Source organism: Podarcis raffonei, chromosome 8 (genome assembly GCF_027172205.1).
Source record: "Podarcis raffonei isolate rPodRaf1 chromosome 8, rPodRaf1.pri, whole genome shotgun sequence".
In the NCBI taxonomy this organism is placed as follows: domain Eukaryota; kingdom Metazoa; phylum Chordata; class Lepidosauria; order Squamata; family Lacertidae; genus Podarcis; species Podarcis raffonei.
Genome location: NC_070609.1, coordinates 67,193,212 through 67,219,590, shown reverse-complemented (window position 1 = coordinate 67,219,590; position 26,379 = coordinate 67,193,212). Strand labels below are relative to the sequence as shown.

Genomic DNA, 26,379 nt, shown 5'->3' with positions numbered 1-26,379 from the left:
AGAAGTCTTTCTGAGGGTCACATGTGGTGCAGCAAATGTTAAGCTTTACCTTTGCGCAGTAGGCTAGCTTCTAGTTGCTCACACGCATCCCTCCGTATCCTCCATCCAGACTAGCAAGAGGCAGGATCAGAGTCAAGGAGCATGCAAAGACAGGCTGCGATGGACTCAGCGGACGAGACCAATAGCGGGTCCAATGGTCAAGGTGGTTTCTGGAAGTGCTGTAGAGGGAAGTGAGGGGCAGGTGGGACTTGTCAACCCAGGAAGGTAGCCCATCTAGGAGCAGGAAAACTCTGATCCTAAACCTAAATCTTCAGGAGAGGCTAAGGAATAAACCCTACACAAATCCGGAGTGGAGTCCCTAAGATGGTTGGATGGTGCCTTGTACGCCTCCTTCTGACAACTCCTGCAGCCAAGCTGGTACCAAACGTATTGCTCTGCTTTCCTTTGGACCACATCAGTGAGGCCAAGAGGGGACAGGTCTTGTCTTCTGGGAAGTCCAGGACCTCCAGACACACTGCCCAGTGGAGGTCACTTTGGTGCTGCTAAGGCAGCACTTTGACTTCTCTGGAGGTGCATCCCAGTGTCTCCAGAGCCAGAGAGATGCCAACAACAACAATCCAGCCAGGTAAAAACACTCAAGAAGGGTGCAAAGCAAGTCCGGGGAGGGTGTGCGCCCCATGGAGTTCCAAGGGTCATGTACAGAGTCCTGGGGGTTGCACTTGGTCCCTAGGCCTACTTTGATGTATGGCAGGAACCAGGAGCCCTTAGGACCTTAGGACTCTCCCTGGGCCATGCCCCTTACCAGTGCACCTTTGCACCCTCCTTGAGTGTTTTCTCCTCACTGGAATGTGTTCTTCAACTCATATAAAGCTCCTTGTTTGACTGGCTGGAAGTCAGAAACTGGGTGTGTACAGAGGCAGAATTTGCACATCTGTCACCGCCCTTCTTTCTATCTGGTCCCACCCAACACTGACACTTGACTCCTCCCAGGAAGGATGCCCAGAAGGGAATGCAGTCCTTAGATAGAAAGAGCCACCAGGACCCTTCAAGGAGGAGACTTGACTCCCTTCACAAGGTTGTGAGAATTTACATCTCTTGAACAATTGATGCATCTCAACCCTAGTGAAGACAGACTCAGAATGCTTACCAACTAAAGAGGGGGCGGGCAAGGGGGAAAAACACAGAATGGATTGGAGTAACCCACAAGAGGGCATGGCCAAGTGGTTGATACTCTGAACAATTGGTTGCCGATCTTGCTTGCTGATACACTGTTGAAAACAAAATGGCTTCTCTCACTGGACTCCTCATCCCATTCACACATTATATCTGGAGCTATTCTTTTATTTTTATGGGCAGCCATAGAACATGCCAAGTCCACACAAAGACCACCACTGCAGCTTAGCAAACCCTTTATTTATATATGTGTGTATATGCATGAGTGACTGGTTTTGTGTTCCGTTTGGAGGTGTTTTTTAGGAGCAAAGAGCTGGACTCATTTGGGAAGTCTGTCTGTGCGAATTTGATCCTTCCCCCAAGGCTTCTGGCCACCATAGAAAGAGGATGCGCCAATTACCTATCTTGAAAAATGCTGAGATACCCTTGCATGACTCGCCTTAACTTGCTCCTTCCTTGCAAAAAAAGAGAAAGAAAAGCAGAACCCTTGCATGTAGCCTGTGCATATTAAGACTGAGTCTATCAATGGTGATAAACCACCATAGCTAAGAAGGACCACATCCTGTTCAGAGGCAGTAGATCTACTCCACACAAATGGAATGAAACCAACCCAGGGAGTTCAGGTTGTCTGCTGCTGGAAACAGAATTCTGGGTTTTGGTGTGATCCGATGAAGCAGTTGTGATGGTTTCCTTGGTCCAAGCATTGCAGACACAAGATGCACCTTTCCCTACAATCTACGGATAACCCAATAGAATTATTTGATTCTGTTTCCCTCTGTCCATTGCCAAAGACTCCTGCCAGCTGCCCCTTGCTAAGGAACATTCCGTACACTTTTCCTGGCATGTGGGAGCCAGAGGTCCTTGCTGCTTCCTTGGCTAAAAAAAAAAAAAAAAAGTGGTATCCATTTTTCTGTTACTTCTTCATAACCACTAGTCTCAGCACTCACCCAAGGGTAGTGAAATCTTACAAGCTTTACAAAATGAGAACACCCCTTCCCCAACACACACACACACAAATGGGGGAGGAAACCCCGCTAAATTAATTTGCAATTCCTGATTAGCAGGCCAAAGTGGAATGTACGCGGCACGGGAGGCTTGGCAAACCGCTAGGCTTTGAAACTCCTCTGAAAATCTACGTTGCAAATGGCTGCCGTTGCTCATCCCCCTTCCTTGCCCCTGTGAGTTCTTCTTCCACCCCTTTCCGCTACGTCTCTCGACGCTGTCGCCGTGGCAAGGGAGAGCAAGCGCGTGGCCGCGGGAGGCCCCGCCGATTGCCCTCGTCGGGCTCTCGGCCTGCTTGGTGCGTGAGCAAGACGCAGAGCCTACGTGCGCCCTTTGAAAGTGTTCATGCAGGTGTAGCTCCCGGAGAACTTGTGGATTTCTTCAAGCGCTGCTTGAGGGAGGATGCTGCAAGAGAGGAAGGCAAGAGAGGGTGGGTCAGCCAATCCACTGAAGGCAGTGCAGAGGACAGGCAGAGCAGACAGGTGCACTGGACACCGAAGGACTGGGTAATTTTATTTTATTTTACACTTTGCAAATAATGCGAAAAGAAATTCATGGAGGAGAGAGCTGTAGGTGGCTTCTAGCCATGATGGCTACGCGGTTCCTACACAGTTAGAGGCAGCAATGCTTCTGAATACCAATTCCTGGAAACTGCAGGAAAGGGGAAGGGCTCTTGCGCTCGAATCCTGCTTGCTGATTTCCCACAGGTTAGCCACTGTGAGAAGAGGATGCTGGACTGAGGGATAGCTCAGTTGATAGAGCATGAAACTCTTAATCTCAGGGTTGTGGGTTCAAACCCCAGGTTGGGCAAAATATTCCTGTACTGTGGGGAGTCAGACCAGGTGATCCTTGTGGTCCCTTCTATGATTCTATGACTAGATCAGCCACTGGCCTGATCCAGTAAACCTCTCCTTATGTTCTTATGTTCAGTTGTTGCCCATACGCCTCTGGGCCAAGTTAAAGAGCCTTCCATTAATGTACAGGGCCCTACACACACACACACACACACACACACACACACACACCCCTTCACATTTATGGAAATACGTGCAACTTTTGGTGATGGGTTCCCGCTTCTGGGACAATCTCACCATCTCAGGGTGTTCATCTCACATTTTGGCACAAGCTCTTTGTGCTGACATTTTGGCACAAGCTCTTTGTGGAACCGAGAGAGCTGCTGGGCCTTGGTTTTCCCTTCCCTACTCCATCAGGCCTCTTCTCATCATCAAAGATGCACACAAGGAGAGGCAGCAAAAGGCACTGCCCTCCATCCCTGCCAGTTGCAGCCTCAGATGTTCATGCATGGCTTGGGACGTTCTGGAGGGGGAATAGCTGTGTGGTCTGCAGGACTGGGCTTACCATTCATGTGGAGGATTTTCAGTGCCAAACTCTCCAAGATTCCCCCTTCAGACCTTCCTTCACAATACATGAAGGTTGAGGGTGGAGGTAGGAGATGATGAGAGCAGGGTTGGTACCTGCAGCCCCTCAATCTCCCCCCATTCATGCTCCATCTTGCCAGGACTAGATTTGGAGAGCTAGTGTGGTTTAGCTGTTGGGACAGCCAGAATAGGCTCTGGAATAGCCCACAGGAGACCAAGGTTCAAATCCCTCACTTGGCCATAAAGCTCACATGGTAACCTTGGACCAAGCCACCATTTCACAGGCTTGTTGATAAAAAATGGGGAGGAGTCGGAGAGCCAACTTGACCTCCTTGTATCACTGAACAAATAAAATAAAAGTGGGTGTGGAGCAGCAGGCCGCACCTTTTCAAGATGATCAGGATGTGCATTGTCCATGGCAGCAGGAGGAAAGCTTGGTTCTGCTGAACAGCTTCTACTGTCCTCCGAGCCACCGTCTCTGGCTTTAGTGGAGGGAAGAGGTTGGGGAATCTGGAAAACAAAACACAGTCCTGTTTGTTCACCTCGTGGCCAGCTCTACCGTTAGGCGGAATGAAGCAGCTGCCTCAGGCTTTGGTGGACAGAAAGTGGTGCTGAAAAAACGTTCTGTCTCCTTGTTTTTAAAAACTGTATTGATATTTTAAAAACGTATACAGTGGTACCTTGGTTCTCAAACGCCTTGGTACTGAAACGCTTTGGTTCTCAAATGCTGAAAACCTGGAAGTAAGTGTTCCAGTTTTCAAATGTTTTTAAGAAGTTGAACATCCGATGCGGTTGTTGGTTATTGTTTCGGGGGCACCTGCACCAATCAGAAGCTGCGCCTTGGTTTTCGAACATTTCAGAAGTCAAACGGATGAATAAGTTTGGGACTTTTGTTTTTACTATTTATGTTGAAATTTTGTTTTTGAGGCTTTTTCGGTTAATTCGTTTTTGTGACTGAACTTTATTACGGCCATTGGCCCATCACACGACAGTTTCCCATACCAACATAATGTACTTAAACCTCCAAATTTAAAACCGCCAAAACTTACAAAAAACAGACAAGAACCAAAGCAAATCAAAAACAAAAGACCAACATCATACATTACATTACATTTTGTGTCTGTGTGGAACCCAGTTCAGCTACTGATTGATTGATTGTGTGACTGCGGAAATGGATAAAAGCCCCCCATCCAAACAATGACTATCATCAGCGCAGGTAAGATTTTTTTATTATTATTATCATCTACAATACTGTCTTATTTATTTTATAGTACAGTACATTGATTATTACTGCTTTCATTTCATGGATCAATGGTCTCATTAGATAGTAAAATTGATGTTAAACGGCTGTTTTCGGGGTTGTTTTTAAAAGTCTGGAACGGATTAATCCATTTTGCGTTACTTTCTATGGGAAAGTGCACCTTGGTTTTGGAACGCTTTGGTTTTGGAATGGACTTCCAGAACGGATTAAGTTTGAGAACCAAGGTACTGTACTGTATATTGCATTATCCAAACCACTTACATGATATCCTTCAGCTGTAGATTGAATGTTGCCAGGCTGCCCCAGGATTTCCCACCCCTGCTCCTTCATAAATGCACGGTCTACCTCATGCATCGCCAACCAGACCTGTTTTTGTGGCTGTCTGCACTGACCTGATCCGCATGCCTTGAAACATCTCTGTGCTGGTGTGGAATGGCAGGACAGTGGTTGCGTTTACTCCAGGACAGTCCAAGAGACCCAGCGTCAAGCTCTCCATGAAGGCAAAAGAGGAGGCTTTGGAAGTGCAATAGTCAATAGCCCCAGGGATGGCAGACAAGGCCAGGATAGAATTGAGGCAAACAATGTGCCCTTTCTGCAGTTCCAGCATCCGCGGCAAGAAGGCCTTTGTGGTCTATGGGCAGAGAGAGAACAACCTTGGTTCACATATCATGATCATCGATAACTGCTGTTAATTACAGTCATACCTCGGGTTACAGATGCGTCGGGTTGCACGATTTTGGGTTGTGCATCGCGCCGAACCTGGAAATACCGGGTTACTTCCAGGTTTCGGCACTTGCACATGTGCAGAAGCGCTACATCACACTTTGCGCATACACAGAAGCACTGATTCGCAACCAGTGCATGCGCAGACGTGCGGGTCACGGGTTGCGAACACTGCAGGTTGCGAACATGCCTCCCGCACGGATCACGTTCGCAACCCGAGCATCCACTGTACTTGATTTATGTACTACTTGCACACCGAAATGGCTTCTTAGCGGGTTACAAGTATAAAATAAAACATAAAATACCCGTGCCTAACTGAAACGCACAATAAAAACCTTCCTACAAAATCTTCCGCAACTACAATATGCAACGGGATAAGACCCATTGAAAAGAAGAAGCATGAAAAGAGCCACCAAGGCAATTAGATCAGGAAGTTCAAATTTAAGGGAGATGCTGGTCTTTAACCAAGTGTGTCTTCAAGAGCTGGTGGAAAGCGAGAACCAGTGGGGAAGGCTTCTATATTTTCAGAGAGGAGGACACTGCACAACAGTGGTGCCACCAGTTGGAAAAGCCCACATCTGTGTTACTGTAAGCTGGCAGCCATGGCAGGGATGGTGTCAGAGATGTGGTGGGAGGCACCAGCTGGGGAACCCCCAAGGGAAGAAGGCTCAGAGCCTGGGGACTGGAGGTGGGATGATGATAAGGGGCTAGAGGGAGAAGAGGGAGGAGGGTTGGAAGCTAAAGAGGTCATAGGGTTTGGTGAGCAGGAAGAGGCTGTGGCAGAGAGCAGTCCAGAAGCAGAGGCAGAAGCAGAGGCTGGAGAAGAGGAGGCCCAATTGGCAGAGATCAGGCAGGCTGCTGAAGAAGCCATGGAGTCTCCCCTCATGCTGCAACCAGCTCCCCTCCCTCCCTGGTCTCCCAGAACCAGAAGAGAGATGAAGAGTGTGGAGCAAAGTCAGGCACAGTGGCAATGACTCAGATTGCTTGGGAAGGACCTGGGTGAAGAGAGGACTTAGGGAACTGTGGGAAGGCGGGGACCTTCATTCCCAACAACTGTCTCATAGGGGCAAGATTTACCAGGATGAACTGCTGTGCTCATTAGGCCTGGCCTCTGGAGTCAACCTGGTTTCCTTGAATAAAGAGAACTTCACTGACGCCGTGTGATTTACTGCCAACTTGCTCCTGACTCCAACCCTGACTGATGGGAAAGCTGTGACCCTCCAGGAACTGCTGGACTCCAACTCCCATCATCCCTGACAATTGGCCATTTCTGGCTGAGGCATGATGGCAGTTGGAGTCCAAGAGGGCCACAGAGGCCATCCCCTTCTTCTTTTCAAGAGACCTGCTTCTCCTTTGCAAGTCACAATTCCTCATGTAGGATGGAGCTGAGATATCAGACAATTGACCACAGGCGGAAATGCATTGGGTAGAGAGAGATAAGGAGGTCCCCAATGCCCAATCTAATTGACAATTGGTAAAAAAAAAAAATTAATTAATTAATCACCCCAGGTTAGATCAGGGGCAGGAAAAGGAAAATCTACCCAGCAGTAGAGACTAATTCAGGGGTGTCTAAAAGAGCATCACATGCCTAAAGCATCACCCGACGGTGCTTAGTATTAATTTCGGTAGGTAGCTGGAATCTTTCCCCCTGCACACACCTCCCCCTTCCCCCTGTTTTTCCTGACAGGTTTGCATGCCGAGCTGATCTTCCCGAATTCAGCTGAGCCATCCCTCGGAGCAGCCAAGATTTCGCTGGCTGCAATTCCCTGCTGTCACTTCCAAGCCTGAGAACGTGGGAGAAAGGATGGCTTCGTACCCAGAACTGTCCCAGCGTGTTGATGTGCTGTGATTTCAGCAGTGCGTCATCGTCGCTCTCCATCAAGCTCTTGCCGTGAACAACGGCTGCGTTGTTCACTAGGATGGTGATATCCCCGACCTGGAGAGGAGAGAAGGGAGAAAGGAGAAGCCCCCAGTCAGTGGATGAGCCCTGCAAGATCTGGCCAAAGGTACATTGAGCTCAGTCTTTTGTTTCCCAACAGTAAACATATTATGCATCCTTATACAGATTCCAACTAGCTCAGTGTTGTCAGCAGTTCTCCAGGGTTTCAGACAGGACTCTCTCCCAACCCTACCTGGACACACCGGGGATTGAACCTAGGATCTTCAGCATCCAATGCATGTGCTCTTCGGCTACAGATGCTCCACATGAAGCTGCCTCATGTTATATTAGAGCTCAGTATTGTCTACACTGACAGGCTGTGGTTCCCCTGGGTTTCAGGCCTTTCTCAGCCCAATCCGGAAATGCCTGGGACCCTCTGTAAGCAAAGGGGATGCTCTACCACTGAACTTATGGAACTGCCCTTAAAAAGAAAGCAAGATTCCAGTCTGCATTGTTTACTGCCGGCATATTTGCAAAGCGAAGCAGGGTTTGAGTACGGTTTCTGATGGATTCCATCCCACTGACAAACAGCTCTTAATGTCAGAAAGGTCCCACCCTTTGGAGCAGTGGAAACAAGCTTTCTCCATCCTCCATGTGACGGCCCTTCAGGAAGTTGAAGGTGGCTCTCCTCTCAATCTTCTCTTCTCTAGGCTAAACACCCTCAACTCCCTCAACTGTTTCTCAAATGGCTTGATTTACAGACCCTTTATCATCTTGGCTGCCCTCCTCTGCACCCTCCAGCCTGCCAATATCCTTCTTTAACTGGTGCCTAGAACTGGACACAGTACTAAGGGTGTGGTCTGCCCAATGCACAATAGAGCGGTACTCTGACTTCCCTTGAGCTGAGCAATATACTTCGGTTGATGCAGCCTAGATGAGCTTTTTTTGCTGCTGCATCACACTGTGGGCTCACATTGAATCCTATCTCCTGCGGTATTCACTGTCCCTCCCAGTTTGGTGTCATTTGAGAATTTGATAAGTTTCTCCACCAAACGTACCTTTTCACGGACGGCTTTGGCCTGTCGGTAAACCTCTTCGCGGTTGCCCACATCACAGATGAAGTAATGGCACTCTGTTCCCATCGCTCGGATCTCCTCCGTGGTTTCTTTTAGGCACTTCTCCGTCCGACCCCACAGGATAATCTGCAAGAAGATGGCTCTTTAAGAATCATTGCCCAATGACATCCAGTTGCTTTGAGAATGCTTCACCAGTGCAGCTTCATCCCCACCAACCCCAGTGTCCACCCTGCCAGCCCAGCGCCTTTTGTTTCTCTGCTTGCCTTCTCACTCACAACCAGCCAGGGGGTAGCTGCACCCGTCATTGGCTCTGGTTCCACCTATTGTCCATCTCCCCGCCTTCCCTACCACTGCCAATTGTAACCTTAAGGCTTGATTATGGTACCATGCTTCATGTGGGACTGCCCAAGTTTCTCACCACAGCCATCATGTTATTCAGATGCTGAGTTTCACTGGTTTCTGATTTGCTACTAGGGGAGGTTCAAGATAGTTGTGTTAATCCACACAACTTGGGCTAAAGTAATAATATAATAATAATAATTTATTATTTATACCCCGCCCATCTGGCTGGGCTTCCCCAGTCACTCTGGGCGGCTTCCAACAAAAGATTTAAATACTGTAATGCATCAAACATTAAAAGTTTCCCTAAATAGGGCTGCCTTCAGATGTCTTCTAAAAGTCTGGTAGTTGACATCTGGTGGGAGGGTGTTCCACAGGGCAGGCGCCACTATCAAGAAGGCCCTCTGCCTGGTTCCCTCTAACTTGACTTCTCGCAGTGAGTGAACCACCAGAAGGCCCTTGGCGCTGGACCTCAGTGTCCGGGTAGAACGATGGGGGTGGAGATGCTCCTTCAGATATACTGGACCAAGGCCATTTAGTACATGCATGCGGCAGCTAGACTGGTGACTGGGAGTGGCCACCGAGACCATATGACACTGGTCCTAAAGGATCTTCACTAGCTCCCAGTACATGTCTGAGCACAATTCAAAGTGTTGGTGTGGTGCTGACCTTGAAAGCCCTAAATAGCCTCAGACCAGTATACCTGAAGGAGTGTCTCCACCCCCATCGTTCTGCCCAGACACTGAGGTCCAGCGCCGAGGGCCTTCTGGCAGTTCTCTCCCTGCAAGAAGTTACAGGAAACCAGGCAGAGGGCCTTCTCGGTTAGGGCGCTCGCCCTGTGGAACGCCCTCCCATCAGATGTCAAGGAAACAAACAACTATCTGCCTTTTAGAAGACATCTAAAGGCAGCCCTGTTTAGGGAAGTTTTTAATGTTTCATTATGGTTTTATATTTGTTGGAAGCTGGCCAGAGTGGCTGAGGTAACCCAGTCAGATGGGCAGCATATAAATAATAATAATTAACAACAACAACCACCACCACCACAACAACAAGGACTGCCCAATTCCTTATGCTCCACCTCAGTCACTGAGATCCTCTGATTCGTTTGGCCATTTCTAAAGATCAGTGTGGCAGGCCCTGCCCTCCCTGCCAGTGGAAGTTTAGCAGGAATTGTACCTGCCTTCTTTTATATGTCTTCTGAAATCTGCATTGTTTAGGCAGCCATTTGCATCATCATTATTTTGTCCTTTTAATTGCTGCTTTTATGGATCATCTGCTGATTTTATTCCTATGTGTTGTACTCCACCCTGCTATATTTTTTTATTAAAGTGTGGATTATAAAAAACTAAATAAATCAGTCAAAGCCTTGCTACAGTAGACAACCATTCCCCGCCACGATATCTCCCACACCTTTAATTTCAGTGGAATAGACACATCCCACCCCCAATCCCTAAATAAGCGCTGGAGTTTCTGTATTTGTGTTGGGCAGGCAGGAAGAAGCACTGGAAAACCCGACCTCTGTCTAGGGCTGTAGTTTTCGGATGTGATAGCTTCCCATCCTGGAACCCATCCAGTCCTCTTCTCTCCCCCCCCCCCACCTTACCCCTCCTCAGCTGCTGGCCTCCCTCCCTCCTGCAAGAGACACGCTCTCCTTTTCAGAAAGTTACTGACCAGAAAATTGTCGAGGGCAGCAGCTCAGCGAGGCGGTTAATCCCTGCTGTGGAAGGCTGGCGCTGTGCAGAAGCTTCCTGCCCTGTTGCTACTCTAGGTGACCTCAATCCTTGGCAGCCAGGTGGAATGCTTCATTGTGCCATCCCAGGAGAAGGTGGGCTGCCAGGGGCTGGGGTCAGCAGCAAGCGGCCCCCTGCCCACCTAGGATGCCAGCGCTGGATGGTGGAAGGACTCTGCTGTTGCGCCTTAATTAGCTCCGGGTTGCTAACTGCCTCTACCCCCCAAATAGCAGACCGAGAGGGGCTCCGCACCGATGCCATTCTTTCCCCTTCCCATGCCAATGCAACGGGTGGCATGACATCATCGTTCAGGGTGGCGCTCTGCCACCAACCCCATTTGCCTTCTGTGGTTGGCGTCAGCAGAGGAGGAGCAATGCGCAAACATCGCAGCGCACGGTTGGGTGTTTTGTTGAAAAATGGCATCCTGCCTTATTGTAAAGATGCCGAAGGCAACTTTTGTCTTTTTTTTTTCTAGTCTGCATTTTGGAAAACATGTATACAGAGGTACCTCGGGTTAAGAACTTAATTCGTTCTGGAGGTCCGTTCTTAACCTGAAACTGTTCTTAACCTAAAGCACCACTTTAGCTAATGTGGCCTCCTGCTGCCGCCGCACGATTTCTGTTCTCATCCTGAAGCAAAGTTCTTAACCCGAGGTACTATTTCTGGATTAGCGGAGTCTGTAACCTGAAGCGTCTGTAACCTGAAGCGTCTGTAACCTGAAGTGTCTGTAACCTGAAGCGTCTGTAACCCGAGGTACCACTGTATAAATGTGTTTACAGTGTTATGTATTGTTCTTTGTTTCTCTTTCTCTTTCTTTTTTTTGTAAAATTCAATAAAAAGTTAAATTTTAAAAAAACGTAATGTAAATTTGGGTGCGGGGGACCTTTTTCTAAAAGAAAAAGGTGCAAAGAAAAAAAATGCAAGGAGTACAGGCAATAGATAAACAGGGGGAAAAAGGTTTTGTTGGAGACAAGCAGACAAAAGAAAGGATGCCCAGGAGGAATACATACCAACAAAAGTGGCCCTGCAATAAATGTTGCATAGACTTATAGAAATCCAGAGTTGGAAGGTACCCCAAGGGTCATCTAGTCCAACCCCTGCAATGCAGGAATATTTTGCCCAACATGGGGCTCAAACACATGACCTTGAGATTAAGAGTCTCATGCTCTACCAGCTGACCTAGTTGCGGTGCCCAGTATGCTTCCTATGTAAGGTGCCAGCCAGTCAGCCATTTCCCCTTCCAAGATACTCCATTCCATTCCCCCAGATTTTTTTCATTTTGCTCAACAGGTAGCATCCTGTGCCCCATATAACCCCCTTTTTTAGAAACAGCTGTATTGGTTGCCAGTTCACTTCTGGACCCAGTTCAAGGTGTTCTTGTTGGTGCTTAAAGCCCGAAATGCAAATATTGGTGAAAATAACATATGAAAAAGTTTTATAGTAGGAGAAAGTGCATTGCAAAGATGTGTCTGTTAGCCAGACCTGCATTAAAAATTGTGTCTGTTGGGAGAACTGTACACTTAAAATGCTGGTGGATTTTAATGAGGATGTGGGTTTGTTTGTTTTTTAATATTACAAAATGCGAATTTGCTCCAGAAATGCGGAGACCTGAATTTAAGACTGGAAAAATGAGAAGCAGAGAGAAAGCAATGCTACCAGATCTGCCTGCCCTTAATGGGCACTTCATAACTCTAGAAGCCAGGAAGGATCTGTCAACCGGGGCCACACAAAGGTACCTGTTGACAAAAGGGTAACAGCTTGAGCAAGTGCAAACAGTAGCTGAAAGAGAGCAAAGTTTGTGTTCAGTCATGGAAGAAAGGGACTGGGTGAGGTCAAATTTTGTCCCTTCTTTTCAGCTGCCTGCAGCTAGGGGTTTGCTTAAATGTAATACTGGTAACCAAGACTTTGATTTGTCCTGGTGGGAAAAGTTGCTGAGAGACATGTGAATGTTATTAAAACTTATATATGTTGTCCTCTCAGCCACAGCCAGAATGGCCAGTGAACATAAGAATTTAAGTGTCCTGCAGGATCAGGCCAATGGCCCATCTAGTCTGGCACTCTGTTCTCACAGTAGCCAAGCAGATGCCTCCATGGGAAGCCATTGAATGGGATCTGATTGTAGCAGAGCTATAAATAGTAAAAATGGCTTGTGATCAATGTGCATGCACTTTGCATTCCATGCTCTGACGGCTTCCAGACTGGACTTCTTCTTTCTTCTTCTCTGGCGATCACTCATAGCCTAGTAAGATCATCTTCCATAAACACAGTTTTAACAGTGAGTCTGTAAGTGACTGTGGAGGCCAATTCTGGATTCACACATCCTTCCACAGTGGGGACAGAGGTTTCCGGGCAGTAGTAGATCACGGTGAAGGTTTGCCTAGCGTGCCTTCCTCTTAGCTCATTTCTCCCTTTCGTCCTGAGTTCAAGTGTCTTCAAAGCCCATGACACCTTTGGTAAAGGCTGTTCTCCAATTGGAGTGCTCACAGGCCAGTGTTTCCCAGTTGTCGATGTTTATACTACATTATTTTAGATTTGCTTTGAGAGAGTCTTTAAACCTCTTTTGTTGACCACCAGCATTACGCTTTCCATTTTTAAGTTCGGAATAGAGTAGTTGCTTTGGAAGACAATAGTCAGGCATCCAAAGAACATGACCAGTCCAATGAAGCTGATGTTGAAGAATCATTGCTTCAACACTGGTGATCTTTGCTTCTTCCAGTACACTGGCATTAGTTCACCTGTCTTCCCAAGTGATGGGTAATTTTTTTCAGGGACACCAGACTGGACTACTACAGTGTGCTCTACATTGGGCTGCCTTTGAAGATAAGGTCATCACAATTGTCCTGCTGTCCAGCATCCTGTTCTCACAGTGGTTGAGCAGATGCCTGTGGGAAAACCGCAAGCAGGACCACTCTCCCCTCCTCTGGTTTCCAGCAATTGGGATGCAGAAGCAGCATCGCTACCTCTGCTCACAGAGGCAGAGTATAGCCATCACAGCCAGCCTTAGCCTCCATGAGAACAGGGTTGATGGGAGCTATAGTCCATCAAGATCTGGAGGACCACAGACCATGCTAAGCTAGATGGACCAGTGCTCAGACTCCATATATAAAGCACCATCATCCCTTCCTGGAATAGCTCTTTTTAAAAAAAAAGAAAAAAAAGATAACCCAAGTCATGCCAGATTGGCATGTATATATAAAAAAGAGATTTGGCAAGCTTTTGTGCAAGGGAGATATGTGAAAGGTTGACCATTGTCCAAGGCTGGGAGAGAAACCCTTTTGATGCTTGGAGTCTGACATTAAGAGGCCTCTTAATGACACCTCTGAGAAACTATGGTAAACACCGCTGGGCCAGAGGCAAATCTTTGAGCATTAAAGATAATGGAAAGCAAACAGCAAGAGGTGTCGGCAGAGAATGGAAAGATACAGTGACGTATTTTGAGAAGGATAGGGGAGTTCCTTCCATTGGATTCCTAATCCCTGGGATGGAACAGGGTGGCAGCAAGAGAGCAAAGCAAATTCTGCATGCTAAACTGTTAAACCTACGAGACCCAGTGCTTCCCCTGCCCCCGGGGGGGGGGGGCGTACTCAAGGGTATGTAGAACTGGCACCTATTTTTTTAATTGTTAAAAAAGTGTGGCACTTACTGTAACAACTTCATGGTAAGCAATCCAATACAGTGGTACCTCGGGTTAAGAACTTAATTCGTTCCGGAGGTCCGTTCTTAACCTGAAACTGTTCTTAACCTGAAGCACCACTTTAGCTAATGGGGCCTCCTGCTGCCACCGTGCGATTTCTATTCTCATCCTGAGTTCTTAACCTGAGGTACTATTTCTGGGTTAGCGGAGTCTGTAACCTGAAGCATCTGTAACCTGAAGCGTATGTAACCCGAGGCACCACTGTACTGTCAGAACAACCTGGAATGGCCAACTCATTTCATGTCAAGGTTCTTCTTGAGGGTAAGTTTGATACTATTACACTGGATGTAGTAAAATTCCTCTCAGAGGCAGTAAAAATCAGAAATCAGTATGTATAGGCTAAAGCTCCTCTGTTGGCTAGCAAGGCCGATCTTACACCTTAATGACTGTTGCTATATACTGTTGTTGTACTATATACTATATATATACTAATATACTATATACTATATACTATTGTTGCCTGGCGTGCTCTGGTCCATGGGGTCACGAAGAGTCGGACACAACTAAACGACTAAACAACAACATATACTATTGTTGTACTATGTATTTTGTGTCTGTGGACCGCAATAAAGCTTTGTGTGTTCTCTATGCCATGTCTGACCTTATAACCTTCTAACAGGTCACCTCTCACAAGCATCAGAGCACAACTAACAAAGCTGTTATGGTATTTGGGCAGCGCAGTGTTAAGTTTGCCACTAGCGTACCATTCTTGTGTCCATGACATGCTGCTGAATATACTTGCTTAAAATAAAATAAAAAACACCACCGTCCTCAGTCTGGAACAGTCTCTGGCGGTGCAATCAGCCTGCAAAGAGTTCAAAGGAAAGAGGAAGAAAGTATTGTTGTCATGCTTGCTTGTCGATGAGAGCAAAAATTGCTGGGCTGCAGGGTTCCTGATTCAAGTGTCTTGCGGCTGCTGAATCGAAGCAAAGAAAGAAAGAAAGAAAGAAAGAAAGAAAGAAGGAAAGAAAGAAGATTTGGGGGACCAGTAGTCGGAAGCCACTTCTCCCTTCACAGTGCTTGTTCTGTGTGAGGGATAAACAAAATTGTCATGATGTCATAGGTTGGGGGGGGGGACTGCCTGACCAGCCGATGAACCCTGAGCCACAAAGGAGGTAGTGGGTGCCAATTCTCTCAAGCAATCCGGATGTGCTTACACACACACACACACACACACACACACACACACACACCAAGGATCCTTTGATTGCCAGGCTTCCCCTTACATATGCAAATGTCCTCCTCTGCAAACCCGATTTTCAGATGTCAAAACATTATTTTGGATAAGTCAGAGGAATAGCGTTGAACAGCGGAGAACCACATCTCACGAGGATTTGCCTTCCACACAAGCAACTCCAGTCCAGAAGGTGGTGGACTCAGCTCCGGCAGAGGTTTTTTAAATAGAAATTGGATGGCCATCTGCAGGGGATTCTTTAGCTGTGGTTCCTGCATTGCAAGGGGTTGGAAGAGAAGTCCCTGGGGGGTCCCTTTGAACTCTATGATTCTGTGAAATATTAACAGGCAAGGAAATGCTGGGGAGACAGAATAAATTGTGGTGTGAATGCAGCCCCAGATAATCCCTCCAGATGGCAACAATACCATAATATTGTGGAAGCATCAGAAAACAGCTAATAATGAGGAATGACCAGTGGATGGTCCACAGCTAAGGCCTTATTACTGCATCTATGACATGTTGCAGAAGACAACCACAAAAAGCCCTAATTCCCTGGCTATGTTTTCTTTTCTTAAAAAAAAAAAAATCTAAACAAAATTATTTCTCTGTGTGTTCACCCCCAGGTTGCAAATATAGCTACATTGGCATTGCTGGGAGTGCAATGGGATGTATTTAAGAAGCTAGAGGGAAGGGCAGCTACACAGAGGACCCCAAGCTAATTAGAGATGTATTTTATGGCAGACTGGAAAAAGCAGCAACAACAACACCCCACCAATGACCCAAGCCCTTTAAACTCCACTAAAGGTAGCCTTCCATTGTGAAGTCTATTAATTAGAATCAATTTAATCCCTGCTGGGACAAAGGTCAAACTCTGTGAGTCTGACCTTTCTTAGCTGGCTTCAGCACCATCAGCCACTGACTTCTGCACTGCCCAGGCCCATCCTGCATTTTTCTGCACACATTCATGAAAATAACACACCAACTGCATCCTCTTGGGGACACTGCTTGGAAAAGGCAAGGCAGCATACATTAAGCAAAATTTGCATTTATATGCTGATGAATATTCATTGTGGCTTTTTTATATAAAATAAACAGAATCACAAAATCCCTGCAGAAATATGAAGAACTGAAAATTGGAAAAAACGAGAAACCAAAAGTGACAAGAGTGTTATTGCCAATGTCAGCCCTACTCATGAGTAGACCCTATGAAATTAAGGGTCCTGACTCATTTGGGTCCATTAATTTCAAAGGTTCTCCTCTCAGAGAAACGTAGCTGGATTCTGCCCATGGGAAAGATTTTGTTGTGAATCCTGTACATGCAGAAATGGAGAGAAGTACCAGCTAAGGAGAAATGGCTTCAAAAGTTAACGGACTATGCGGAAATGACAAAATTTGACAGCAAAAATAAGAGGTAAAAGAGATGAACTGTTTATGGAAGAGTGGAGAACCCTTTCCGGACTAGTTGAAGTACTGTTATAGTCAAATGAAAACACGGACAAGGTTCAAATTATGGGCAGCGGGATGAGAACAACGATAAGTGAAATAGAGGATAATTGTATTAGAGAAAAGAATGTCATATAAAACAGTAGGTATAAGGTGGGAATAAAAACATCAAGGAAATAAGGGGGGGAGTCAAAATTCTAAGAGAAACATATATCAAAATGTAAGCAAATTTGTAAAATCTGTGAAAATCAATAAAAATTTGTCTGAAAAAAAGAAAGATTTCACTGCGAAGGGCCACCACCTCAGTGTCTCCATCCCAATGGAAAGTAACTGGATGGCCCACGCTGCTGCTGTGAGTCAGTTTCCCACCCTTCTCTCTCTGCCCTCTTCCTCTCTCTTCCTCTTCTTGTTAGGCTAAGACTTCTTGGCCCCCCTCCAGATCAACGCTTGAAGATTGGCTTAAGCTTAATCAACAGGAGGCGCAGCTGCCCACAAGAAGCAGTTGAGCAAAATCACTGGAGTTACATAATCGTCGTGGAAGAGAAACTCCATACAGAAACCACATGGAACAGGTGGCAGGGACTCAACAAGAGCTGCAAGGGAAGTGAAATTCGCATTGAGAAGCAGGGCTTGGACAGAGACGCATGCCCTCGGAAGAGCATGTGAGGACATGGCGAAACAGGCAGAGGAAGGCTCAGGAGCCCGGTGGGTGCTGAGAAGCTTATGGGGATGCTCTGGAAGGTGCAGTGTGCAACCGATGCTGAGAACCTCTTGACAGCGATGCTCAGAGCTCTCAGCAAGAGCGCTGCACCTGAACACCTTGGAGCAGTGATAGCCAGGCTTCTCGTCTCCACAGACCACTTGGAAATAACCTAGACTAGGGCTGGAGAATCTTTCTCAGTCAGACGGCTGCATTTCCTACTGGGCAACCTTCCGAGGGCTGTGTGACATTGCTGGTGGGTGGGGCCAGAGACAGAAGTGGGCGGGGCAGCAGATGCAAATTTACCTTTGCTTAGTAAGCAAGTTTCTATGCTCTATCCCTGATCCAGACAAGCACAAGCCGCTATTGTCATTCAAGGACACATTCCAGCCAGGCAAAAACACTGAAATAAGGTGCAAAGCAGGACAGCTGGGCGTGACCTGGGGAGATTTCATGGGGCCAGATAGAGAAGCCTAGAGGGCCACATCTGAGGTTCCCAACCCCAATGTACACAGAGCTCTGTGAACTACTCAAGGGACTGATCCACTTCATATCCAGTAGGGTTGGGTGATATATCCATATATTGTCTAAAAACCGGTTTGAACTCCATATTGTGATATCGGTCTCATAATTTCTGACCTGGCAATATATCACAAATCATGATGGGTTTGTGCTAGGCAAAAATCACAATGCTGGGAAAACCCTGAAGCCAGCCAATTCCTCTACATAGCTCTATCCTTATTTCAGACATTGTGATATATCAGTATATCACGATTTTTAGCTGGTGATATAGCACGAGGTTGAAAACCAGATATTCCCCAGTCCTAGTATCCAGGTCATTCAAGGAAGTACACACACAAATACAAAGTGTGGCAAAATATTCTCTCTGGCTACCCTTTCTCTCAGAGGCCCAAGCTGTCCTCTGTCAGGATCTGTGCTTCTTCCTACTGCAAAACAGCCTGCTTGCTTTCCCCCTCACTCTCCAACCTTTCCAGCATAACTACATACCGTATTTTTTGCTCTATAAGACTCACTTTTTCCCTCCTAAAAAGTAAGGGGAAATGTGTGTGCATCTTATGGAGCGAATACAGCCTGCACAGCTATCCCAGAAGCCAGAACAGCAAGAGGGATTGCTGCTTTCACTGCGCAGCAATCCCTCTTGTTGTTCTGGCTTCTGAGATTCAGAATATTTTTTTTTGTTTTCCTCCTCCAAAAACTAGGTGCGTCTTACAGAGCGAAAATACGGTACTTGCTTTACTTCCTGCGATAACCCCTCTGTCACTCCAGCCAGCTAAAGCAGAGTCCTATAGCCAGAAGAAGGGGAAGCTTGGCTATTGCTAGCCTGCCTTGTTCCAGTGATCCGGAGTGCACGTCTCGTTGTGCCAAATCCATTAATCCAGATTCGACTTCTCCCCAGTTTCTCTGCTGCAATCGCTAACACACATTAGTGAGTCCCATGGGTTTGGTCTCCGCTGAATCCTCAGCCTGCCAGCCCTGGGAACCCTGCCACTGGGTCCCAGTGGCCAGCACTGTGCTACTGGTGACCTTTCTCCTCCTTGGGCAGCTTGGAGAACCACTGTTTCCTCTGCCACCCACCCAGTTAGGATGAAGGGTCAGTCTGTGTGGGAATAAGGAAGGTTGCCAGAAGTGGTAGCCAGTCACCCTGGTAATCTACTACTGCAGAAGTTGCAAATTCCCAGATTGGCTGGCTGGCTTCTCCTGGTCTCCTTCCTCCTACTGCTGGACCAACTCTTCATCCCAACAGAAGAAGATACAAGACTTTTGCAACCCACCCTGCCTTTCTCTTTTACACATCCAACACTGGTGGTGGTGGGGTGGAGGAAGGGTGAGAAGTGGGGGGGATAATCATAAAAGGCTTTTGATGAGTTCTAAGGGAAGGGGGTTGTTTTGGCAAGGAGACTGATTGGGTGAACAAACCAAGCAAGGGTGGCAGCCCCTGGTATGTACAAACGCCCATATGTGCACGGTATAAAAATACCGATGATAAATAAACAGCAAAGAGTGTACTGAGCCTGTAAATCACAAATGCAAACTGTCAGTCAGCTGCACAGCTCATGAACGCACTCCCTATTTCTGTGCAAGCTGGAACAAGATTGGCATCTCTGCCGTTTGGAAGCACAAAGGGGTTTTCCCCACCACAACGTGTGCGCACACGCCAGCACAGGGCCCCACCTCCTGAAATCCCTGCCGCCAATCAAAACCAACAGAGTCGTCCCTTTTCTTCTGGTGTCACCCAACCAGATTCCCCAGTTCGGTTGCTTTGGCCTCCCGTTCAGTTTTTAAAACGCTGCCTCTCACTTGCACAGTCAAGTGTAGCTGGCTTTGCATGTCAGAAATCGCAGATTTGACGCCTGCGTCAACGGACCTGGCTGTCCAGAGCAGACAATATTGGGTTGAATGAACCAACGAGCTTACATAGGGCATCCCCAGATGTCCTTTTCATTGAAAATTTATGATGATTGGTGCTCATGATACAATTGGGGGAGGGGCTCATACCTGATCCCACTTTCAATGCTGTTTATGCAGACAGAAGTTTCAGATGGTCACACTGCTTCATTCCCAATCGGTGCATACCTTGTAACTTCTTGCTGAAATCCCATAAGTTTTCATACTACAAATGTTTTGGGGCTGCTGTTGCTGTTTGTCCCACTTTTGTTGTGCTGTAGCACCTCCAAACAGCAATTTTGTGGCAGCATCGAGGAAGCACAAACGAAAGCAGAACAAACCCACCGCTAATGCATTATCAATGAGTCGAGCACGTGTTGCAGGATACAGTGGTACCTCGGGTTACATATGCTTCAGGTTACAGATGCTTCGGGTTCCAGACTCCGCTAACCCAGAAATAGTACCTTGGGTTAAGAACTTTGCTTCAGGATGAGAACAGAAATTGTGCCCCAATGGTGCGGCAGCAGTGGGAGGCCCCATTAGCTAAAGTGGTGCTTCAGGTTAAGAACAGTTTCAGGTTCAGAACGGATCTCCAAAATGAATTAAGTACTTAACCCGAGGTACAGCGAAACACCAATCGGGAAGGGTCCTTATAATGCAAATCTTTTGAGAAGCTCCCCCTACTGGTACAGACTACAACAAACAAGCCTTGTCTAATGATCCCCTGGCATGCAACCAGCCCAGTAAGCAATAATGAGACTCCGTCAGTTCTATGTAGGATTATTTACACCATGTAGCCTATGGAAAGACTGCATTATCCAGTATCCCCATCAAGCTAACTAAGGAACTGACCATCCAGCCCTTCTTATAATTTGTAGTTAACATGCAGGCAGGGGTCATTGGAGCAGGACTCTGGGGTAGAAGCTCAGAGTCCCACTCCCTCGGCTTTCCACACCTGGAAGCGTATCAATACATAGTCTTACCATTTGAAGATACACTGCCCAGCCCCTCTGAGACCAGAGTTTAAATTTACCTGTCACCACCACTTAGCTACAAGATGTGGCGATGACTACTGGCTTAGAGGATTCAGCAAATTCATTTTCATAGAATCAGAATTGTAGAGTTGGAAGGGATCCCAAGGGTCATCTGGTCTAATCCTGAATCCTTGTCCAATGTGGGGCTCAAACCCATGACTCTGAGATTAAGAGTCTCATGCTCTAACGATTGAACTATCCCAGAGGTTCAATGGTCAAATTGTGGTGGTGCAGTTATTGCCTTTGCCCCTAGATTCTGAGCTTCCAAGAAGCCTCTCTTTGCAGACTGTGTGCAAATGGACAAGACAGACTTTCCACAGAGTTCTTCTTATGTCAGAACCCCAAGACAGGCCAGTCCCAAATTTGCCTTTGTTCCGAAACCCACTGCATTCCGTTGAGCCACATCAAAGGGCAGATTGCCTCTCTGGGCATGTGCAAACTACACTCCCTTCACCTCCCGGAAGCCACAACCTGCTGCCACATGCTCCAGATTATGGAGTGGTTGCATAATCAAGGGAGGGAGGACTTCAGGCTTTTTGGCCCCCTCCCAACCCCCAAATCCACCCACACAAGGGTCAGGTACAAAACGACCAGAACTGCAAATATTTAAAGCACATTTCAAAACACACGACTTCCTCCAAAGAATCTTGGGAACTGCAGTTTGACAAGGGTGCTGGGAATTGTAGCTCTACAATGAGTAAACTGCAGGTCCCAGGACTCTTGGGAGGAGGGGAGTCTTGTGCTTTAAATGCATGGTGTGTCTGAAGCCATAGGTTTAGGATTAGAGGGTGGTATTCAACTAAGTTGAATTCTATGGACCTTACTTAATCACGTTATTTAATTTCAGCGGGTCTACTGTGAGTAAATGTAAGCCCAGGAACTAGTTTTGCATGTACCCCTTCCATGTAAAAGTAATTCCTGTTTACCCCAAGGGAGGGAGTCTATTTGGCTGTTGACAACGTAGAGCAGTCGAGAGTCAGAAATCTTTGCTGATTTGCTATTAACTACCCATTTACCGGTAGCTCCAGATCTGCCATCTGCCACCCATGGAAATAAAAGTTTGCACATATTCCTGACACCCTAGAGCCCCTCTCCATTTAGCAAACAAACCAGACAGCCGTAATGGTCTGGCTGCATTCCACTGGGCCGTGGGGTGTCATTCAGCTCAATGAGAGCTGGATGTGGGAGGTCTACCCCTCCCTGGGCGTGACTGCTCCCTTATCATCTGCAAGAAATATTGCTAGTGGTGTGTGGGCTGGGGGAGGCAAATCCCTTACCCAGGCTGTACATGCAGTGTGAAAACTGCCAGGCAGAAAGAAAGCTTAAATCACCTTGACAGAGCACCAACGGGACATGTGTGCTATAAGCCATGCAATCCTATGCATGTCTATACAGAAGAAAGTCATATTGAGTTACATAGGAAACTGCCTTATACCAAGTCAGACTATTGGGTCCATCTAGCTCAGTATTGTCTGCACTGACTGGCAGCGGCTCTTCCAGGCTCTCAGGCAGAAGCCTCTCCCAGCCCTACTTGAAGATGCCTGGGATTGAATGGGGGATCTTTTGCACCAGAAGGGTGTGCTCTACCACTGAGCTTTGGTCCTTCCCTTAAAAGAATAAAGCAGGGTTCTAGCCCTCATGGTTCTGGGGGGAAAAAGAGTTTGGTTTAAATAGGAAGCTGCCTTATACAAACATAGACCATTGTCCATCTGGCTTATTATCATCTACATTGACTTGCAGAGGCTATGCACAGTTTCAGAAAAGGGTCTTTCCCTACCACTACCTGGAGATGGCAGGAACTGAACCTGGGACCTTCTGCTTGCAAGGCAGATGCTCAGCCACTGAGCTACACAGCTCTTCCAGGAGCTGCTTAGGACCACAGCCTTAACCTCTGCATGACACATGGCTCAAAAACACAGTGCATGCATGTGTGGATGATCACATAAGGCACATGGTGCCCACAAGAGTTTGCAAATGCACCCTACTACTGGGCTGCAGTTCAGTAGTAGAGCATCTGCCACAGAAGGTTGCCGGTTTGATCCCCAGCAGAGTGGGGAGAGACTCCTGCCTGAAACCCCGGACAGCCACTGCCAGTCAGTGTAGGCTGAGCTAGATGAACCAATGGCCTGACTCGGGATATTATCCTTCCTGCATTATCTGGAAACCATAATCCATACAATAACCCTGTAATCTAGATTAATATTCCTCATATTGTAGTTGAAGGGTGGGCAAAAAGAGTGGCTTGATGAAGACCATTTAGGGAAATTGCAGCAGGTTGGACTAGATGATGCTTCGGGTCCCTTCCAACTCTCAAGGATCAAATTAAATTAAGTCTCTAGGATCAAATTAAGGCAGAGTTGAGATCTGAACTGGGAGCTACCCAATTCATAGCCAGTGGTGCTGTAAAGTGGTTTTAAACCTGTATGCACAGACACATTCCTTTAGATGGCATAGTTGGCTACTTTACTTGCTTCAGGTGTAGTGGTTAGACGGTCCGACTTAGGACTTGAGAGACCAGGGTTCAAATCCCCATTTAGCCATAAAGCTCCCTCGGGTGACCTTCCAAGACTGTCTCTCACCCTATAATCACAGGGATGTTGTGGAATAAAATGGGGAGTGGGGTAGAAATTAAGTTAATGAATAAATAAAATGTGGCAAGCCAGCCCACCTGAGTTTTGGGTGTGGGAGCCAACTGATCAGAGATCTGTGGCATCTCTCTCATTGCAGGGCACTGCCCGCAATTTAGGCTGCATCCTAAACATGGCTTCTCAGAAGCAAGTCCCATTGATTCAGTGGGGCTTGCTCTCCGGGTTACGTGGGTTGAGAATTGCTGCATGAGACGCCGGGCAACTCCACCTTAATTGCACAATCTGTCACTTGCACAGTTGCTCTATTCATGCAGCCAGATAAATTGGAGGCGGGGGGGGGGGATTGGAAAGTAGCTTCAAGCGGAGGCTCCTCCTACTCCCCCCAGAACCCCAGGTTAAGTGGGATTAGGAATGCAGCCTTGACCATTAGGCTGCCCTGTCTTCATTGCACAATCTCTGCCATACCAATGCAAGTAGAGAAGTTGGGAGGTGGTGGGAGAGGCAGCTTCAGGTGTGCTTCCCCTGCCCTGTTCCCAGTTTTAGGGTTGCAGCCAAGGCTAGTCAATGAGAGCCAGTGGTAGCCTACTGGTTAGAGTGTCAGACTAGGAGCTTGGCAGAGCACGGTTCAAATCCCTACTTGGCCATGACACTGACTTGGAACCAGTCACTGTCTCTCCACCTAATCAACCTCACAGGGTTGATGTTGTGTATTAAATGAAGAAAGGGAGAACCATGTAGGCCCCCTCAAGTAGCTTGGTTAGAGAGAGAAAAGGTCGGGTATCAATGCAATAAACCAACAGCAGACCCATTCAGGCTAATGGGCACAACTAACAGGCTCACCCATTCCCACGAATCTACTCTTGAGTAGAATTCAGTTGGCCTGCAGGCTCACCCTTAAATTGCAGGGTCCCTTTACCGCAAGGATGACAACTTGAATAAAATATTTTGGGGGTCCAGGTAAGACGCACACCGTGTAATCAATCACAAGGCACGATACACGCACAGCATTTGAATGGCAATGCCCATCAACTTTAGGGGGGCCAGGCACCCTCAAATATTTTATTGTGGGGTGGGTGGCGGGCAAAGTCTCCTCGGCCTCTAGGAGTTGGCTGCTATGCTTCACAGATGCAAGCGGAGAAGTTGGAAGGGGTACCTGGAAGGCAGCTTCAGGTTGGACCCCCCCCCCAGCGCTCCCCAGCAGGCGCACGCACCCAGCCTCCAAATCATTGCCACCCATTATTCCCAGCCTCTCACCTTGCGGGCGCCGCGTCTGGCGAACTCCTTGGCCAAGTAGCGCCCGATGCCTCGCCCTCCTCCGGTGATGAGCACGCTGTCCCCGGCCAAGTCGCGGAGTTTGCTGGGGAGCACCGTGGACGCCGCCGCCTTGGCTACCAAGCAAAGCATCCGCACCGGGAAGAGCAGCAGAGCGCCCAGGCGTCTCCAAACCATCCTCTTTGGGTTGGGGGGTTACGCACGAAGAGGGAGGGAATTTTGAGGAGTCCGTCGAGGAGGAGGGGTGGGGAAGGGGGAGCACGGCGTCCAAAAGTGTGTGTCGGATCCTAGGCAAACGTACCTCCACCCCGCCAAACAAAAAAACAAAAGAAAAAGGGGGGGGGGAGAAGATGGGTTGCGCGAGCTTGCGCGCAAAAGTCCGCTCTGGCGTTGCACGAGTTTCTGGCTTCCTCGGTCGGACTTCCTCGCAGGTGGGTAGAGAATCCAATTGAAAGCCGCAGTCCTAGGTACGCTTTACCCGGGCGCCAGCCCGCTTAAAAACGGAGCTTACCTCCGAGTACACATATAGATGTATAAATATAGATATACATATCTTGCGCTGGGGCTCTCCCAAAGTGCCAAGCAAGAGCAGCCGCGCTGAGGAGCGGGAGATCTCAAAACAAACAGCTCGGGAGAACTTTCCAGAGTTGCTGGGCGATCCGGATCCCGAAGAGGATCGAGGCCGTTTCTCCGCTTTCGCGAAAGAAAACTCCTTGTTTCCTTTGGAGAGCGTCCTGCCGTCTAAGCAGGGCTGGAAAGCCCCCCAGAAGCTCTCCGAGGCGGCGGCGTCTGCATGGGGAGCCGGCAGCGCTTTTCCAGACAGCTCATGTCTATTCTGGGGAGTTCAGGAAATTGCTTCTCGGGGAAGGGGTTGGAAAAAAAGAGACTTTTGGAAGGAGTTGGCTTAAAAAAAACACAACAGTGACGGGGGGGGGAGGTTCAGGGCAGCGCGCCGGGGTCCCTCCCCCTTCTATACATACGCCGCGTAAAGAAAACTCCCCGCCGTCTTTGCCCGCCTCCGCCTCCTCCTCTGCTTTTTCTTACGCAGACGCGAAGAGAAGTGGCGGAGAGCCTTGGCCGCTTCTTGTTTGCTCCGGAGCCGCCGATCCGAGGCAGGGAAGGAGTCCGACTCGCGTTGCCTGCCTGCCTGCCCGCCTCCCTCTCGGCGACCTCTGGCTGCTCCTCCTGGGACACTTTCTTATCTTCCCGGCGCGGCTCCCTTGCCCTGGGAGCAGGTTTTATACCCTATTAAGCCTGATTGACAGTTAAAGTATTGTTGGAGGTTGGGGGGAGAGGGAGACAGAGAAGATCTCCTTGCTAGTGGCTAGCTGGGCTCGCTCCCCTCCCCCAAGCGGCGTCGCGCATACACGCACACACACAAGCACAAACACGCAGGCAACTTTAAAGCGCGAGCCAGGCTCTCGGCTGCATCCTCCTCCTTTCTAAGCCTGCAAGCCGGGACTTGCTGGATGCCACGTTGGGCCTGCGCAAGCTGTAATTCAAGTA

General features: G+C 47.9%; 1 protein-coding gene across 1 annotated transcript; it reads right to left on the bottom strand.

The window, feature by feature from the left end:
* Positions 1-1,392: 1,392 nt before the first annotated feature.
* On the bottom strand, positions 1,393-26,379 carry DHRS3 (dehydrogenase/reductase 3). The gene is made up of 6 exons (XM_053400546.1): positions 24,856-26,379; positions 8,476-8,619; positions 7,355-7,474; positions 5,208-5,446; positions 3,939-4,064; positions 1,393-2,580 (listed from the first exon to the last, which is right to left on the bottom strand). The coding sequence occupies exons 1-6, from the start codon at positions 25,048-25,050 to the stop codon at positions 2,496-2,498; spliced, it is 909 nt and encodes a 302-aa protein (XP_053256521.1). The 5' UTR covers positions 25,051-26,379; the 3' UTR covers positions 1,393-2,495.

Excerpts from the sequence above, each read along its gene's own strand:
- DHRS3 (XM_053400546.1), bottom strand. The coding sequence starts at position 25,050 with ATGGTTTGGAGACGCCTGGGCGCTCTGCTGCTCTTCCCGGTGCGGATG. Across the intron at positions 8,620-24,855 it reads CCAGACGCGGCGCCCGCAAG|ATTATCCTGTGGGGTCGGAC; the intron begins GTGAGAGGCTGG and ends ATCTTCTTGCAG. Across the intron at positions 2,581-3,938 it reads ATCCTGATCATCTTGAAAAG|CATCCTCCCTCAAGCAGCGC; the intron begins GTGCGGCCTGCT and ends CCTCTCTTGCAG.